The 15,479-nt window shown below is 66.1% G+C and overlaps 2 protein-coding genes across 3 annotated transcripts in view; both read right to left on the bottom strand.

The window, feature by feature from the left end:
* The window catches only part of SPEG (striated muscle enriched protein kinase), a 40,135-nt gene extending 33,191 nt beyond the window's left edge, over positions 1–6,944 (bottom strand). The window contains exons 1-2 of one of the 2 annotated variants that reach the window (XM_074593767.1): positions 6,830–6,944; positions 6,099–6,651 (exon numbers count right to left, since the gene is read on the bottom strand). In XM_074593767.1, the coding sequence (XP_074449868.1) occupies positions 6,099–6,507 (409 nt within the window). In that variant the 5' untranslated portion in view covers positions 6,508–6,651; positions 6,830–6,944. Of the gene's footprint in view, positions 1–6,098; positions 6,652–6,829 lie in introns of those variants that run through there. The other variant, XM_074593765.1, reaches the window with a different exon arrangement.
* A 2,666-nt stretch (positions 6,945–9,610) lies between these two features.
* On the bottom strand, positions 9,611–15,430 carry DES (desmin). Its single transcript, XM_074595084.1, has 9 exons — positions 14,761–15,430; positions 12,937–12,997; positions 12,659–12,754; positions 12,409–12,570; positions 12,192–12,317; positions 11,260–11,480; positions 11,077–11,126; positions 10,691–10,773; positions 9,611–10,565 (listed from the first exon to the last, which is right to left on the bottom strand). Exons 1-9 carry the CDS (start codon positions 15,312–15,314, stop codon positions 10,524–10,526), a joined length of 1,395 nt encoding a protein of 464 aa, XP_074451185.1. The 5' UTR covers positions 15,315–15,430; the 3' UTR covers positions 9,611–10,523.
* Positions 15,431–15,479: the final 49 nt, after the last annotated feature.

Here is a 15,479-nt window from a genome sequence, read left to right on the forward strand (position 1 = left end):
CAGGCGTCACGCTCCCCATGACGCTTTGGCAGCTCCGGCAGCTTTTCTCCGCTTCCCCTCCCAGCCCATGACTCCCAACGTGAGGCTTTTCATGGCTCCATAATAACTTGCAAATTACCCAGTACAAAAGGAGCTGTTTATACAACATTTCTGACAGTCCCACAATCTGAGTGATGCTGCGGGGTTTCCGTGGAGACCCCGCACGTCAGGCGAGTCCCACAATTGCCAGAGCTGGCACAAAGGGAATCTCTCCCATCAGAGGCAGAGGATTCTGCTGGGCCCCCCCAGCCCTGGGTGGGGACGGAGATGGGCACCCCTGAGCCATGGCTGGCTAAAGGGGTGGGCTGTGGGGCTCATGTCTGCCAGGGTCCCTGCCCCCAGGGTCTCCCTGCCGGGTGCTCTCACCCGGGCTCTGCATGCATGTGGTCCTGCTGCAGACCTGCACAACCTGTGCCCTTTTTTCTCACTCAAGCGGGATAAAAGCCCCGTCAGGGATGCCAGGAAGGTGCACCAAGGCTTGGACTTGGCACACGGTGGAGCCAGAGCAAGGGTGCTGCCACCACAGCACCTGCAGGGACAGCCCCAGGGCTGGCCCCAGGGATGGACCACAGGTGCCCAGCCAAAACGCAGTCGTTTGGGTATCCTCTGACTGCCATGTCTGCTGCCCCATCGCCCACACAGTCCTTCCCTGCCCCTGTGGCTCAGCCATCCCTCAGCAAAAGCCCCAGGAGTGGCTCTGGGCTGCCCCAGAGAAGCTGCACCCTGGGGAGCAGCTGGGTCACCTCCGAGGGGCTGCGCCTGCTGCAGGGCCCAAAAGTCCTGTCCAGAGGCTGCAGCACCGGCAAATCCCACCGCAAGGGCAAAGAAAGTGTTTGACGGGAGGTGATGACAGCCTGCACTCAGGGTGTCTCCTCTGCAAGGGACAGGGGCCAGCATGGCCATGGCATGGGCAAGGGGCAGAGCTAGAGCAGGTGGCCCCATTGCCACCCGGCTCCAGCTTCACCTGCTGGACACACACCAGCCCTGAGCAAAGCAGGTAGCAAACACTTGCTCAAAATGCAGCACGAATTACGCTCTGCTGAGAGAAAACGGCGACTCCCCATGCCTTTCTGTGCCTTCCCAGCAGCTCCGCACGGATCCTGCCCCTGCACCGCAGCACCGGCTGGGTACTGGCCACCCGGCCCCAGCCATCAGCCCCTTTGTCTTGGTGCTGGAATAACTGATGGTGGTGGGTGCCTGCAGCCACCTTGGGTAGGAGGAGGTCTGGACATGAATCTTTCATGTGTCTGAGCCTCCCGAAGCTGCTGGGGATGGTCTGCAGGAGGTGGGGATGTGCTGGGAGCCTTGGAAGGTGAGGCACCATCCCGAGCCCTGTCTTCAGGGAGAAATAAATGCAGCGGGATGGCCCTCGTCGCAGGGCAGAGCAGCATCTCAGCAGCTTTCTGGCCCTGGCAATGCTCTGCTGTGACCCCTCTCCGAGTGCTAGGGACACCCCAGGTGCCCTCCCCAGCATCACCTCCACATGCTGCCACCAGAGCACACGGTGCCTGAGCACACGGTGCCCGCTGCAGGCAGAGGGCACAGGGACACAGGACAGCAATGTGACCTTGGCTCTAGGTGCCTCGGCATGGAGCGGAATGGCAGGAGGCATTTTGTCCCTGGCCTGCCAGCCCCGCTCCTGGCATCCCCCCTGTCTGGGGCTTGGGGGCTGCATGCAGAGAGCAGGGGGGAAGCAAGGGGGAAGCAGGCAGGAGTGCAGGCAGGAGTGCAGGCAGCAGGGTAGAAGCAGTTAGCCCCTTCCCAGTGTCACCGTGCCAGGGGACAAGCCAGCAACCTGGTGTCGGGAGGCAGGAGGGGAGCAGGGAGCACTGGGCAGCCCTGGGAGGAGGAAGAGGCTGTCGCCCCATCACGCAGCCCTGAGCTGCGGTGCTATATTTACCCGCCCGCGGGCCCGGGTCTCGGCCTCTCGCCTGTAACACAAGCCCTGCAGCCCGCCAGAATCCGAGGGGACGGCACATTCCTCAGCAAAAATAACCCCCCGGCAGCGGGCGAGAGGGCAGGGGTGGAGGTGACTGACTGGACAGCTGCACCCACCGCTCTGCTCACCGGCGAGCAGCCCTCCCGCTCCGCAGCACCCCGGGATGGGGAGCCGGCACGCGTGGCCACCACGCCAGCCCCCTGCCCAGGTGGCTGGGGACAGAGCTGGGAGCCCGAGTCGCTGGCAGCTGGCGCCGGTGCCACCCCTGGGGCCAGGGAACGGGTACAACTCGGTGGTGCGATGCTGTGCTTGGGGACCAGTGGCTGCACAGCCATCCACCCACCGGCCCTTGCTGGCTGTGGGCATCCCAAGGGGCAGGTCCAGCTTCATCCTCCCTGCAGTGCCCAGCCCCAGGGACCTGTCCCTGTGCCAGCTGGGTTGTGGCACCGGCCAAGCAGCTCTGCAGAGGCAGTCCGTGCGCTGGCACAGCTGGGCACCGTGGGACATGGCAGCCTGGGATGGAGCCCTGCTGTATGCCCCTGGGACTGGGGGGACAGGCAGGGAGATGGGGCATGACAGCCAGGGACTGCAAGGGGAAACTGAGGCAGCCCCAAGAGTCACGCAGGAGGGAGGAAGTGGCAAAAAAAAGAGGCTTTATGTCCTGTTCAGTCCCTGAGCAGGGCTGGCAAGGGCTCCGGAGGGAAGGGGCAGTTGGCACTAAACATGGGCATGGCACTGCAAAGTGAGGGACTAAAATTAGGCACCGAGATAAATGGGCAGAGGTGCTGAGCCACCAGGGACATCGTCAGAGCAGCCGTCCCTACCGGGGTGCTATTGGCATCGCCGCGCACTACCAGCCGCAAAAGCATGCCCACAGTGCCCCACTGTAACTCCGGGCTGGATGGGAAAGGGCCATGCAGGGCCACCACGCACAGGCAGCTCCTGCCCCCTTCCCTGCCCCCAAATCCAGACGGGTGCAGGCTGTTCCCTGGGCAGAGGACAGGTTCCAAGGCGGTTTGATTGCTGAGTGCAGGTGGAGGCGAGCGGAGCAAGACGCCGCGCTGGGAGCCCAAGACGGACACATCCAACCTTGAAACTAGAGGCAGCCCTGGCGGGGAGGATCAGGCAGCGCTGGCACAGCGAGGAGGGCTGGGCTCTAAAAGGACATTAGCTCAGGTTCTTAAGAGGTGATTTAATCCGGTTTATGGGGAAAAAATTCAGGAGATGCAGCTGAGAGGTGATACAGGCTTTAGCGAGCCTGGGGGACATGGAACCACGGTGGGGCCCGGGGCTGGCTGGAAGGGTCTGGAGGGTCCCTGAATGAACCTGGGAAGCCCCTGGACCTGCCTGGTGCCGATGTGAGAGGGGACAACGCACCCTACCTGCACCCACAGAGCCGGGGCACAAGGGAGAACCTGCACCAGGAGAGGGGCAGAGCAGTGGGACATGGTGGGGATGGTAGGATGCAGTGGGGATGGTGTGCCCCCAGGAGCCCCTGCATCCACCTGCCCGACCAGCCCCACGCAAGCGCTCCCCGCTCCCCATGCCAGGTGCTGACGCACTCGGGGGACCTGGGAGAAGAGCAGGAGAAAATCATTAGTGGGGTGGAGCGACAGATTCAGGGCAAGGGATTAGAGGAGCTAAATCGGGCTTGTGTGAGCAAGGGGGAATGCTGAGCTGGTGCAGCAGGAGCTGCCGGAGCTAAGCGTGGAGCTGGGCAGCACGGAGCCCCCCCATCCCACCAACAGTGACCTGAGCCACCTTGGGGAGAGCCAGCCCCACGGAAAGCTGCAGCCTGGGCTGTGTGCTGGGAAGGGAGAGGGCAGGACAGGGCTCTGTGCCCACCAGAGACTGTGACCCGACAGAGGCGAATGGAGCAAGGGCACTCCAGTACCTCCAGATATGGGGGGCCAGAACCCTGAACCCAGAGAAAGAGCTTGTTCTGCCCAGGGACCTTGCACACATCCCCCTTGCTTGTTCAGCTGATCTGGATTGCAGGGCTCCCCAAGGAACAAGCACGGTGTGTCCCTGCCCATTGTGGGGATGTCACAGCCACCAGCGGGACTTCCATTGTCCCTGGAGAGCAGGGTCTCAGCAGGGGGTGTGGGGAGCCCCCGAGCAGCCAGGGCCTCCATGCCGGAGGCTGGCGAGCCGCGGCACCCGGCCTGGCAGGGTGTCAGGGCAGGCGGGCGCAGAGCGGTGGCACAGCTCCTCCATTTCACAAGATGACCCGTCTCACCGCTTGGCTGCAGGCACGGAGAAAATGGCCTCAGGGGAACAAGACTCTGCGTGCCAACATCCTACAACGGGGCCAGGCGACAGGGCTGGACCCCCCGCCACATCCCATCACCTCCACACCAGCACCCGGTGGGGACGCGGTGCTCCCTGGTCGCTGCCATGGTGCACCGCAGAGACCTTTCTGCCCTGGGGCAGTGGCAAAGATGCACCAGGGGCTGGCGTGGCTCCTTGCCCAGCCCAGTGTCCCCAAGCCTGCATGGCTCCAGAGGCATCCCTGCCCCAGGGCTGGCTTTTTTGGTGGCTGTTTGCTTGATGGCAGCACACGAACTGAGCGCCCGGGGCAGGGTGACATTCACCCCAGGCGTCAGGCAATCCTGGCTGCTCCGTCCCTCCCTCAGCTGCTCCAGAAAGGCGGCAGCGAGGGCCAGCGGCTGGGAATTGGGAGCAGGGAGGAGTGCGTCAGCACAACGGGAACGGGCACCGGGGGAAATCAGGCATTGCCGCTGGGCAGAGGCAGGGGGGCCCGGGCCGGCGGTGCCATGGAGAGGTGCAGCGGCACACCAGAGTGTGATAACAGGGTGAACCCCCTCCCGCCAGCCCCCCTGGGACAGGCTGCTCCTGCCCCGTGGGGCAGTGCACGTCTCCCGCTCTCTCTGTACACACAGTGCCATGGTCCCCAAAGGCGCGATGCACAGTGACCCCACAGAGACCCACTGCAGGGCAAGACCCCTCCAATGCACTTCTCTGCTCCCCCTGTCCCCACCACCAGGCCCATGAGCAGCACCTACGCCTTCCTCTGTCTTCCAAACACCGCTCCTCCGGCCTCCCGGCTCACACAGAGCAACTCCTCCTCTTCCTCCGGTGCTCCCTGCAGCGCTGGAAAGGCTCCTGCTGCCCTCTCCTCCACTCCCACCCAGTCCCCCCTGCAAGGTGCAGCATCTCCAGCACCCCTCCCGTGCTGCAAAACCAAGGGTGCAGCTCCATCCCCAGCGCCCAGCACTGCCTCCCTTGCTCCCTGCCGTCACTGTCCCCACACACACAGCATGGCTCGCATCTCAGAGCGGTGCCACCGGCTGGCACCACATGCCCCCTGACACCCAGGGAGGTGGAATCCAGCCTGGCTGAGCCCCAAAGCTGCCTTGCCCCCTGTGCAGGATGAGACCCATCCATGCAAGTGCCCATCTGCACCCCATGGACCAGAGGAGCACGCCCTACTTGCCACAGACAGGGCGGGTGAGCAGAGGGGTGGCCATGGCACTCTGTGGGGGCCAGCAAGAGTTACCTCTACCCTAATTAACCTAATTAATTAACCACCAGGCCCCGCCCACTGCAGGGCACAGGTTCCACCCACTTTACAGCCCCACCCCCTGCCGTGTTGGGCTGCTCCGTTGGCCCCAGTTCTCCCAGTGCAGCCCCAGTGCGGCAGTGACGGTGAAGCCACGGGCAGCTCTGCCCACCGGCAGCTGATGCACGGGGGTAGCTTGTGTGGGGGGACCGGGGGGGACCGTGGACCGGGTCGGTGGCTGCAGAGGGTGGCATCACCGGTGCCACATACCCGAGCCACGTCTCTCTCTCCTGCTGCCCCAAGCAGGCTCAGTATCACATGCTCCCACCACCTCCATGCCCAGCCCTGGCACGCTGCCTGGCCTGGCAGCCACTGCTGCAGCCACATGCTCGCTCCAGGCCGGAGAGCTGCCCCGGTGCTGCCGGTAGCACACACCCCATCCCACAGAGAGGGGGGTACAGCAAAGCCCAGCCCTGGCTGGCCCCGGGCACGCACCGCGGTGGGAGCCTGCAAAGCACTGCCGCTTTGGCCAGCCTTGGCAAACCCATGCCCGCAGCCATGCCAGCGCAGCCGTGGTGGCGGCCACACCGCCCTTACCTTCCATGTCAATGATGGCCAGCACGGCGCTGGTCATGGCCTCTCCGCTCTCATTCTCAGCAATGCAGGTGTACACACCGGCATCCTCCTTCTTGCTGTCCCGGATCCATAGGGTGCCATATTCTTCCTCGCGTGGGGCCAGCAGCTCCTCATTTCGGTACCAGCGCAGGCTGGGCCGGGGGTTGCCCACGGCCACCACCCGCAGCCGGATGTCGCAGCCAGTGCCAATGGCCGCGTTCTTCAACTTCCGCACAAAAGCCGGTGCTGCCGGGCGAGCTGGGCCCTCCTCGGGTGCTCCCGGCTCCGCCGTGACCTTGGCGCGCTTTGGGGGGATGCCGGGGCTCGGCGGGGCCACCCGAGGGTCCCCGCTGGCCCTGCTTGTTCCGCTGCGTACCTGTGCTCGATGCATGGTCTGCAGCTCCACCGCCTGCGCCCGCGACCCCCGCTGCCCCGAGCCGTGCCCCTCTTCGTCCCCTGCCCGTGGACTAGGGGTGCTGGGCGCCTGCCAGGGGTGCCCCCCGGTCCAGGTGCCGTTCGGTTCGGTGCCTCCCCCCTGGCCGGCCGCAGCCCCGAAGGTCGCAACGCCGTGGGCAAGTGAGGGGCTATTTTTAGGCGGGGGCTCGGGTTGCCGCTGGCCAAGCCACTGCTCACCGAGCGCCCGGCGCGGCGCAGCACCCACACCCCATGCTCCGTGGGGACCCCGAGCCCCCTCCCTCCCCGAGCCTCGGCACCTGCTCCTCCGCCGGCCTGGGTGCGAGTCCCCGCGGGTGCCGGCCGCTGGCTGAGCCCTCCCAGCGCTGGGGCTGTGGCGTCCCCCCCCTCACCCGTCCCGTCCCGCACGGCCCCCGGCGAGCTGCGCTCCCTCTGCCCCCTCTCCCGAAGTGGCAGCTGCCTCTGATATGTCACATTCCTTGGCCGGGCTCCCCCTCTCCGCGCCCGCCGCCCCGGCCCTGCAGCCCAGCTCCGCTTGCAAAGATAGAAAGGGGCCAGTGCCTTTCCATATTAGCAGCGAGTCTTGGGGGGGACCCAGCCTTCCTCCCCGCTCCGCCTTCCCCTTCTCCGGCGGTGTCACCGGATCGGGACAGAGAGACCCTGGTGGCATGTGGAGGGAAAGGACACCGTCATGCTTCCTGCAACGCGAGACCCCGGGTAGGAGCCAGCCCCGCGGGGCCCCTTTGCCCCATCCCCAGCAGAGGGTGGGCAGCAGAGGAGGGACCCCTGTTCACCCGAAACCCATCCTGCGGGGGGGGCTGCAAACACAGTGAAACCTCCTTTCTCCCACTGAGCCCCTGCCTCGCCACCCTAGGCACTGTGGGTCCCGGCCAGCCCCCCCAGCACCCTGCTCTTCGGGTTTGGGGTGCCCCACCAGAGCCCTCACCAGAGCTCCAGGCGGCGAGTGATCAGGGACAGCTTGTGCCCCGCGCTGCCTCGCCACCCCTGGGCAAGGCAGGGCTTCGCCATCTCCCGGTGGCGCCATGGCACACGTCTGGGCACCCAGCCCCTGCTGCCCTCGCCGGGGGCTGTAAATCTGGTGAGCAGGACGCGAGCAACGCAGCATCCTGCTTCCCAGCTGCAAACCAGCCCCCGCTGGCTTTGGCACAGCCCGCTGCCAGCAGCAGTGGAGCATCACCGGCGAGAAGATCCCAGGATCCCCCCAGCTTGGGTGGCTGGGGGACGTCGGAGCGGGATGTCCTGCTAGACCCACAGCCGGGCGGCAGAGCAGCCGAGGAAGCCCCAGGGTCTCTGGGGACTGGAGGAGAAGCTGCCAGAGCCCTGGGGACACTCTTCCCTGCCCGCGCTGCCCTGCAGGTGTAGGGTTGCTGTCCCCTGCCTGTCCCCCCAGCCCCAGGGGCAGAGCCCTGGCCCTGCCAGCCTTGGCCAAGCGGGGAGGGAGGCGTCGTTCCTCCCCAGGACGGCCCTGGGGACCGTCCTCGATGTCAGAGGGCCACCTGCTGGAGACAGCCCTTGAGGTCCGACACCCCCCCCCAGCCCTGGCCGGCTCCACAGCCAAACCTGGCGTTCGCCATGCTAGCCTTTCTGTCAGAGATCCCCCCCAAGCCCCATCCCCACTGCTGGCAGCAGCACCGGCCTTGGCCCTAAAACGCCGCCCTCTGCCAAGCCCACTGCCCTCCCGGGGCTCTGCTGCCCGGAAGGGGGGTGCAGCCCCTCCGATGCCTCCTGGGGCAGAGAAACCCTGAAAATCTCTCTCTCAGGGATGCTCAACCTTGGGTTCCCCTGCTGCATCCCCCACTGCTGGGGTGAAGGAGCTGAAGCCAAGACCCCCACATCAGGAACAGTGTGGCCAGGAGGACTAGGAAAGTGACTGTCCTCCTCTACTTGGCACTGGGGAGGCCCCACCTCGAGTGCTGTGTCCAATTTTGGGCCCCTCACCATAAAAAAGACATTGGGGTGCTTGAGCAGATCTGGAGAAGGGCAAAGAAGCTGGTGAGGGGTCTGGAGAATAAGTATCATGAGGAGCGGCTGAGGGAGCTGGGGTTGTTCAACCTGGAGAAAAGGAGGCTGAGGGGAGACCTCATCGCTCTCTACAACTACCTGAAAGGAGGTTGTAGCGAGGTGGGGGTCGGTCTCTTCTCCCAAGTAACAGGTGACAGAACAAGAGGAAACGGCCTCAGGTTGCACCGGGGAGGTTTAGACTGGATATTAGGAAAAATTTTGACACTGAAAGGGTTATTAAGCATTGGAACAGGCTGCTCAGGGAAGTGGTTGAGGCACCATCCCTGGAGGTATTTGAAAGATGGGTAGACGTTGTGCTTAGAGATATAGTTTATATTAGTGATGGGTTTTGTCAGAGTTAAATTGGTGGTTGGACTTGATAATCTGAAAGGTCCCTTCCAGCCTAGGTGATTCTATGATTCTATCCCAACCATGGGGAGGGGGACACGTGTGTTGAGGGGAAGAGGGTGTAGGGGGCAGGTTGAGGCTGGAGGTTGAGCCTGGGGTGGGGGCAGGTGTGGGGTGGTGGGACTGATGTCCACGGGGGGCCAGGGAGGAGGTAGATTTGGGATGAGGGGGGGCTCTGCTTGCAGGTCGGTGGCAATGGGGAGGGCTTGGAGACGTCCTGTGCAGGTGTGGGTCTGGGGCACGGCTTGCCAAAGTGAGGGCAGAAATGGGGCAGCTGTGGGGCTGAGAGCCACCGGGCCATGGTGAGAGGCTCTGGGTGTACGGCGGTGACAGGCGACGGTCACCTAGAGCACCTCCAAACCTGCTCAGAGCTCAACTGCTGCGGCCCCCGGTGCCAGCAGGGCTCACCCACCCAGTGCAACTGGGAAACCCACCACTGTGGGCAGCAAAACGCTCTGGGGCATCTTCAGTGTGAGGGACACAGACACTTTGGGGGGACCCTGCAGCCTAGGGGAAAGATGGCTCAGGGGGATGCAGGTCCCCCCATCCACCCCAGCCCAGCCCTGGGGGCCCGTGCGATGCCTCCCTCGGTGCCGCCCCAACCCCACCCCCTCCCATCCCTGCCCCACGGATGCACTGGGAGGAAGGGGTGATGCTCCGCTGTTTATTTCAGCCACCTGAAGAGTCACGTAGACGTGGTGGGGTGGGGGTGCAGTGGGGCGAGGGGTGGGGGTGCCTGCCCTGGCCCCCGGGCCTCTCTCCAGCTCCTCTCCTTCTCTCCCCCCTCTCTCCCACTCACTCACTCCTCCTCTCTCCTGTGTCCACCTACGGGTACCCTCTCGGCTCACCGAGCCTGGCCCCACGCAGCCTCCTGCTGCTGGGGGTCCCCATGATGGGGGGAACGGGCACTGCCCTCCTCTGCCCCACGGGGCTGCCACTCGGGCCGGGGGGAGCGCAGGGCCCCGGCCCCCCCGAGCTGGGGGCGGGACGCAGGCTGGGAGCACCCTGGCTCTGGGCCGGGCGGAGAATGGGGGGCTTGGCCTGGACCCCGCTTCCTCCCATCCCCGGCATCGCTGCCATCCACCCAGAGAAATGCCAGCTCCGGGGAGGCCGGCGGTGCTGGGGGTGGGGGGGGGGAACGGGTCCCCACTCCCACGGGATGAACCCTGAGCCCGTGCCCGGCGTGGGGAGGGGGCTGCGGGGGGATCCAGAACCCGCTGCTGGGACCGTCCGGCTCTCCGGGGAGCTGGCCCAGGCCACCACCTGCTCCCCCCAGCCCCTCCTGCCTGCCCCCTCCCTCCCTCCCTCCTGCCGCCCCCCCGGCCCGGGCCTGATCCTGACGCTGGCGTTGCTGCTGCGAAGCTGCAAAAGCAGAGCGAGCCTTTTGAAGCCGAAGGAGAGAGCCCGGGGGCTGCGGGGGGCTTGGAGGGGGCTGCGCGGGGGGAGACCCCTCGGGCGGTGCCAGGGGAGCGTCGGGGGGCAAAGTGGGGGGCAGGAGGGGGGCTTGGCGGCGGGACGGAGGCAGGGACAGAAGGTGCCGGTGGGCTGCCGGGGCAGCCTCCTCTACAGCACTTCATGCTGCTGCTGGGTCGCCTCGCTCACCACCTGCAAGGAGAGAGGCACCGTGAGATGCCATTCTGTGCTGGCACGGGAGCCCTGAGCATGGGGACAGGCACTGTGCTCGGTCCCCCCTGCCTCCCCACTACCCCCCGGTGCCACCCTGTGCTCACCTCTCCGTCACGGGTTTCGATGGTTTTGATCATCACGGTCTTTTTGGTGTGCACCTCGGAGCCGCGCTGCTCTGGGCTGGTCTCTGCAGGCGGGAGGACACAGGGGATGGGACCGCGGGGACGTGTGACATGGGGACACAGCAGTGGGGTTGGGGCCACTGGGGGGCTTCAGGAGCCCTGACTTACCCACACACACACAACTTATGGCAGGACCCAACCAAGTGCCCCCACCCCAGTGGCACCCATGGGTCCCTGACCTGGCATCCTGGTTGCAGCCCGCCAGGAGGGAGATCTTGGTTGCAGCCCCCCAGGAGGGAGAATTACTCCCGCACTGGGGACCCCCGGGGACTCATCCCAGACCCCCCTCCTCACAGGGCGATGCTCACCTCGGAAGTTGAGTGCGGAGGCGAAGGTCTGGTGCATGGGGATGCTGATCCTGTGGGGACATGGAGGGGAGAGCTCAGCACCAGCCGCCACCAGTCCTTGGGCAGCTGTTCACGGGATGGGAGCCCCAAAAGCAGCTGACCCTGCTGGTTCCCCCCACCTTGCCCTGCCCCCCTGACGCTCACCGGTTCTCCTCGCCCTCCAGCAGCTTGCGGTACGTGGCAATCTCCACGTCCAGGGCCATCTTGACGTTGAGTAGGTCCTGGTACTCGCGCAAGTGCCGGGCCATCTCATCCTTCAGGTGCCGGATCTCCTCCTCCAGCCGGGCGATGGTGTCCTGGTACCCGCCGGCCTCCCCTGCGAAGCGCTCCTCCATCTCCCGCATCTGGCGCATCAGTGAGTCGTTCTGGGGGGACAAGGGGGTTTAGCGAGGGGGGAGACCCGGAGGGGCCAGGGGGCACCTGGGGTGGGAGCTGGGGGTGCTGGGAGCATCCTAGGGGAGAGCCGGGGACCCGGGAAGAGCTGTGGTCAGCCCTGGGCTGGGTCCAGCTGATGTGGGGCCATGATGGGTGGCCATCACCCTCCGTCCGCCCAGCGCTGGGCAGCAGTCTGGCAGGGGCAAGCTGGGCAGGTGGTGGGCAACCCCAGCACCCTCTGTCGGGGTAACCAGGCCCCCCAGCAAAGCCATCCTACCCCAGCGGGAGGACACGGAAAGGTGCAGGAGCAGCAGACAGCTGCTGGGGGGGGTGGCACTGCCACATTGGCAGCTGCTGGCAGGCTCCTGTGACCGTGGTCATGGCGGAGCAGGACTGTTGTGCCCTGTTTGTTTGCAACCACCTTCCCAGCCTGCAACCAGACACCCTGAGCCCTGCGCCCGCCTGCCGGCAGCCTCCCGCTCTGGGACACCTTTTGCAATCGGCGCCTTGACCCCGGGGCTCTGCCAAAACACCTCGCAGAGGCCCAGCCTGCAGCACAAATCTGGGGGAAGAGTCCCCACACGGCAGCAACTCAGAGCGCTGGGAAGACCCCACCCCACCCCAGAGATGTTCCAGACGTCCCCAAGCAGCAGGTCCCTGCAGGGAAACTGGGGGCCACCCCGATGCTGCCCATGGCTCACCGTGCCCTTGAGGGCGTCAATCTCGCAGGTGTAGGACTGGATCTGGTGCCGGTACTCCAGCATCTCCTGTTTCGCCTGCCTCAGCGCGTCGTTGTTCTTGTTGGCCGCTTGTGTCAGGTCAGACACCTGGGGAGAGACCAGGGTCAGTGGGCACGGTCACTGGGATGGCCAGGACCTGCCACGCCGCGGCCAGCCCAGAGCTCGCCACCTCCCGCACCTTGGACTTGTACCACTCCTCAGCCTCGGCGATGTTCTTGGCAGCGATGCTCTCGTACTGGGCGCGGATGTCCCGCAGCGCAGCCGTCAGGTCGGGCTTGGAGATGTCCATCTCCACCTGGATGTGCTGCTCCTGCAGCTGAGCCTGCAGCTCCCGGATTTCCTGGGGGGACAAGGTGACACCTCAGGGCACTTGCTCCATCCCCCAGCCCCACAGGTGCTCATGGGAAAGGGGGCCACCCCCAACTTACCTCTTCGTGCACCTTCTTGAGGAAGGCGATCTCCTCCTGCAGGGACTCGATGCGTCTTTCCAGGTCGATGCGTGCCAACGTGGCCGCGTCCACGTCCTGGGGGGACACGGGGAGCAAGGGTTAGCAAGGCGGGGGTGTGCGGGGACCACGCATAAGGGCTGGAGGGTGCAAAGCTGGGCCCAGGGCCATGCCCCAGTGCTGGAGCCAGGCTGCCAGGGGGAGACGGGGTGGGAGGGGAGATGGGGGTCCCACGCCGTGCCGGGGGGATGGGTACTCACAGCTCTGAAAGCAGCCAGGTTGTTCTCAGCCTCCTCCTTCAGCTGGATCTCCTCTTGCAGCCTGTGGGCAGAGAGGGGAGGTCAGGGGCACGCAGAGGGCCCCCCGTCCCCCCGCAGCGATGTCCCCCCAAGCTGTCCCCGAGCCCAGCGTGGCCCGGTGGGAAGACGGCCGGATTGTCCTGCATTCCCAGCGGGCGGCAGGAGGGCTGGCAGGGGGCCAGGGGCTCTTCCTGCCATTCCCTATTATAGTCAACGCCGGAGAGAGCACAAAGGCATGAGGTCAGCTCGGTGCCACACGCGCTGCCCCGGCCCTTATAGGGGAGAGTGGCCGGCAGCCGGGGGGACAGAGTGCAGGCTCCGGCAAGGAGGGCTGGACCCTGAGCCGTCCCAGGGAGAGCAGGAGGACAGGCGGGTCTCAGCCATGCTGTGGGACAGGGGTATGGAGGGGGGACAGCTGGGGTGTGAGCCCAAGGTCAGGGCTGGAGGGGCCGGGCTGTGCCAGGGGAGGGGGCAGTGCCGCCGGCTGCCGGTCAGGGGGGAAGGCGGTGGGGAGGAGATGGAGGTGCCCGGACGATGCTGGCACACAGGGTGGCAGGAATCCGACACCCGTTTGTTCTGGGCCCTGCTCCTCCCCTGACATTCAGGGGTCCTCCATGCCGCCACCTCCAGCCTCCCAGCATCGGGGGCTCTGCCCCACCAGGACCCCAGCACCGGCTGCCTGGGGCAGGGGCTGGGGCTGTGGGGGGAGGCAGCAGGCTGTGTCACCCCCAGGAGATGGGGACTCGGCGTCCCCGGGGCACGGGGGCCAGGCGGGAAGGTGCAGATCAGCATCAGAGCAAGCGGCTCCCCCCGAATATCTGCCCCTGCTGCCAGGTGCCCCCACGCTGGTCAGTCCCCGGGGGGGTCACTCAGCTCAGCCGCCCTTGTGGCTGTTCCCCCCAGCCCCAGGCCCCTCCTCACCACCAGCCAGGCCCACGGTGTCCTTGGGGGATCCCCGCGGCTCCTGGGGCACCGTGGACACCCACGCAAGGCCTGGAGCATCCCTGGCCTGCGGAAGTGTGGCTGCTTCCTCCCCTCCCCTCTGCATGTCCGGAGCTGGTGGAGCACCCCCCCGCCCCCTGTCATCCTCCCACTCTCTTCCGCCTGCCTGGCTCCATCCGTCTGTCTGTCTGTCCCGCAGGGCTCAGCTCACCCATGGGTTCGCCAGCCCTCCCTGGTGCGAGCAGGGATGGGGATCCCGGGGGGGGCACTCTGATCTCCAAGCTCTGGGGGTCCTGTGGCATACAGCTTGGCCACAGTCCCTCTGGAAGGGAGGGCATGGGGGACACCCCTGCCTGCCAGAGCCGTCCTGCCCGCCGGCTGCTGCCTGGGTGCCTCCTGAGGGCTGGCAGTGGCCATCTGGAGTGCCCTGCTGAGATGCCCAGGCTGGGAGCACCTCCCTCACCCTGTCCCACACCGTGGGACCAGGTACCCCCCCGGCCTGCGCCACACCATGGGTCAGGGAACACCCAGCACTGGCGGAGCGGGTCACAGGTTCCCTTCTCTCTCCCAAAACTCACAGCCAACATGCCAGGACCTGGCACCCTGCAAAGTACCCTGCAGGTGGGTGCAGCCAGCGAGAGGCACAGCTGGGGTGCTCTCTCACCCTGGGGGACAGGGCGAGGGGGACAGAGTAGTGGGGCCATGATGGGCTCCAAGCATGGGGGGAAAGGACGGCAGTGAGCACCCGAGAGGCTGCCAGGGCGAGCTCTGCCACCCCCCATCCCTAGGGATGGAGCTGCACGGATGGATGCCCACAGAGACACGCCAGGGCTCCCCACTCACCTCTGCTTCAGCTTCTGTAGGTCATCAAGCAGGTTGTCCCGCTCGACTTCGACACGGGCCCGCTGGCTGGTGAGCACGTCTATCTGGCGACGGAGCTCCCGCAGCTCCTCCTCGTACATCTCGGCCACGCGGGTGGGCTCCTTGCCCCGCAGGCGGTTCACCTCGGCCACCATCAGGGCATTCTGCTGCTCCAAGAAGCGCACCTTCTCAATGTAGTTGGCGAAGCGGTCATTGAGCTCTTGCAGCTCCACTTTCTCGTTGGTACGGGTCTGGAGGAACTCCTGGTTCATGGCATCGGCCAGGCTGAAGTCCAGCAGCTCGCCGGCACCTTGGTAGGCACTTTGGTAGGAGCGCAGGGGCGTCACGCGGGTGGTGCGGAAGCTGGACAGGCTGGGGACGGCCGAGGTACGGGACACCTGGTAGACGCGGGAGGTGACGGAGCTGCCGCTGCTGCCCTTGCCCCCGAAGGAGGCGCGGGAGAAGACCGGGGAGCCACCGCCGAAGGTGCGGCGGTAGGAAGAGACCCGCTGGCTGGAGGAGTAGGACTGGCTCATGGTGGCGGTGGCGTGGGGCGGCGAGGCCGGAGCAGGGAGCAGGCGGTGGGGACTGGCGAGCGGCCGGCGGCTCGGAGAGGCGTCGGGAGGGGACCCGCGCGGCCGCTATTTGTATCCTGCTGACATCACTCGCCCCTCCTGCTGCCGGGGGATGCTGCTGCGGGG

This window comes from Larus michahellis, chromosome 7 (assembly GCF_964199755.1).
Source record: "Larus michahellis chromosome 7, bLarMic1.1, whole genome shotgun sequence".
NCBI classification, from domain to species: Eukaryota; Metazoa; Chordata; class Aves; order Charadriiformes; family Laridae; genus Larus; species Larus michahellis.